Source organism: Glycine max, chromosome 5, assembly GCF_000004515.6.
Source record: "Glycine max cultivar Williams 82 chromosome 5, Glycine_max_v4.0, whole genome shotgun sequence".
Lineage (NCBI taxonomy): Eukaryota > Viridiplantae > Streptophyta > Magnoliopsida > Fabales > Fabaceae > Glycine > Glycine max.
This window is the reverse complement of record NC_038241.2, coordinates 33,400,220-33,402,383: the sequence shown is the minus strand read 5'-3', so window position 1 is coordinate 33,402,383 and position 2,164 is coordinate 33,400,220. Positions and strand designations below refer to the sequence as shown.

At 29.3% G+C, this 2,164-nt stretch overlaps 1 protein-coding gene across 1 annotated transcript; it reads left to right on the top strand.

The window, feature by feature from the left end:
* The first annotated feature begins 1,563 nt into the window (after positions 1-1,563).
* Positions 1,564-1,905, top strand: LOC106798904 (uncharacterized). Its single transcript, XM_014776089.2, has one exon. It carries the CDS (start codon positions 1,564-1,566, stop codon positions 1,903-1,905), a length of 342 nt encoding a protein of 113 aa, XP_014631575.1.
* Positions 1,906-2,164: the final 259 nt, after the last annotated feature.

Below are 2,164 nucleotides of genomic sequence, written 5' to 3'. Positions count from 1 at the left end.
TGCAACCTCGTGATTTCTTATTTTTTCTTACTAATTATGAAATATGAATTATCTTTAATTTTATGTATTTTTAATGTTTTGAGTATTTTTATATGTATGCACTAATTTTTTATTCTCATACCTCTCATTTTTTGGTAGATTCATTGTATATAATATATGCTAAATTCCAATACTTAATTAAAATTTAATGTGTGTCTCATAAGAAAAATAGGGTAACTAAATGAGTGGTTAATTTTATTCTTTTTTATATTTATTTTATTGAAAAAACAATTAAATGCATGCATGATGATATTCAAATAAATCATCAAAGAAAATAAATCATTCTAAGATGATTTTTAACTAAAAATCATCTTAGAAAGACACTAAGAACCGGCTTAGAAATATACCATTTTCTAAAATGGGTTTTTATGAAACTATCATCGAAAGTGAAGACTTTCACGACATTGACTTCAAATACGATTTTGAATCGTCTTTGAATGTATTTTACAACCGTCATTGTATATATTTTTTGCAGTGGTGTCAAATTTTTTCTCAATATCCATTTATTCTCTAAACTCTTATTCTTTTATTTTTCTTCATTTCATATTTCATTTCGAATACACAAACAATTATACTTTTAATTCTGCACAACTTTTCTTATTGTAAAGGTAATCAAAGAATTTTTGTTTTGATTTTATCAATGATATATCATTATTTTTGAAGATATTAGTTTCACATAATTTTCTAATTGTGGACATAATTAAAGAATTTATGTTTTGATTTCATAAGGCATGTATCTTTATTTCTAACATATTTGTTTCACATAGTTTTCTTATTGTAATTAAACATAATTGAAGGTTTTTTGTTTCAATTTCATAAACGATTATATTTTTATTTTTAAAGATATTTTAACTTTATATAACATTCTAAATGCATTATTAGTTGTTCAAATAATTTTCTAAATTAATCTTATTGTTCTCCTAATTGAAAGTTAAAACAATGTTAGTTTAACTAAAAAGGATTTATAATTATGATTCTGTCTTACTAAATAAAATAGGTTATTTGTGATTGATTAAAATTATTTAATAAATTTTCACCATAAACAGAAATAATAGAAGTATGTTTAAAATAATGAAACGTCTTGTGTATTATTAATTTTTTTATAAATAACATAATTGATAGTTCTTTTATGTATTTTAATTTGTCGGCTTGTAAATTTCATTTTCAATCGAACCACATGTATGATAATCCAAGAACAATCAAGTTGATCACATTCCAAGTTGGGTGCTTTTGACTTGGCATGGACAAGACAGCGTAACAATTTATAGTCCCTTAAGACTGCCAAGTTCAAAGGCTCACTCGAGTACTAGCCCGTGGACGCACCTCAACCACACCTATAAAACACCCACATATCCTCGTGCACTTTTTCAACCCTCATACACTCTCCAATTCAGCAATTCTCACTAGATTGAAGAATTAGCAAAGATATAGCTAGCAGAGAAGCTAAAGGGTACCTAACTTAAGATTCTGTTCACTAGGCTTCAGATTCTGTTCAGCAACAAGCTCATTGCATCACACAACATCATGACGAGTGGACCAAAGATAGTGCACATCGAAACACGGTACGTGGAAACCGACGCTATACACTTCAGAGATGTGGTTCAGCACCTCACAGGGAAGAACTCCTCAACAACAAACTGGGTAGGAAATGGTGCCTCATTCTCATCCGTGGCATGTTCTTCAGATTATAATAAAAGAGGAATTGCAAATGGTGGTGTCATGAGTGCCAAGCCACATGAAGATAGCACTACTGATGATAAAAAGAATAGTGTTGCATCTTCCATGCTACTCATGAACGTGTCCTTCAAAGACTTTGAGGGTCTGTTGTCTGATATGCCTCCCATGGAGGAGTTGCTCATGTTGTAGGTGGAGGAACACCTTTTTTTTTCCTACTAGTTTTCCAATTTTCTCTATTTTATGTCGGTATTGCTGAATAAAATATACAAGAGAAAAAGAATTATATATGTATTTAGTGTAAAAACAAATGATCAATCAATCATAACTCATTATAGGCATAACTGAATGAGAGTATAAAACTGTTTATGTATAGACATTAAACTCTAAACATAATGTCGTGTTTGTAAAGTATAACTAGTTTGATGATGCCTTTAACGGCAGAGGATGA

What these genes read in the sequence shown, in the direction of transcription:
- LOC106798904 (XM_014776089.2), top strand. Translation starts at nt 1,564, where the DNA reads ATGACGAGTGGACCAAAGATAGTGCACATCGAAACACGGTACGTGGAA.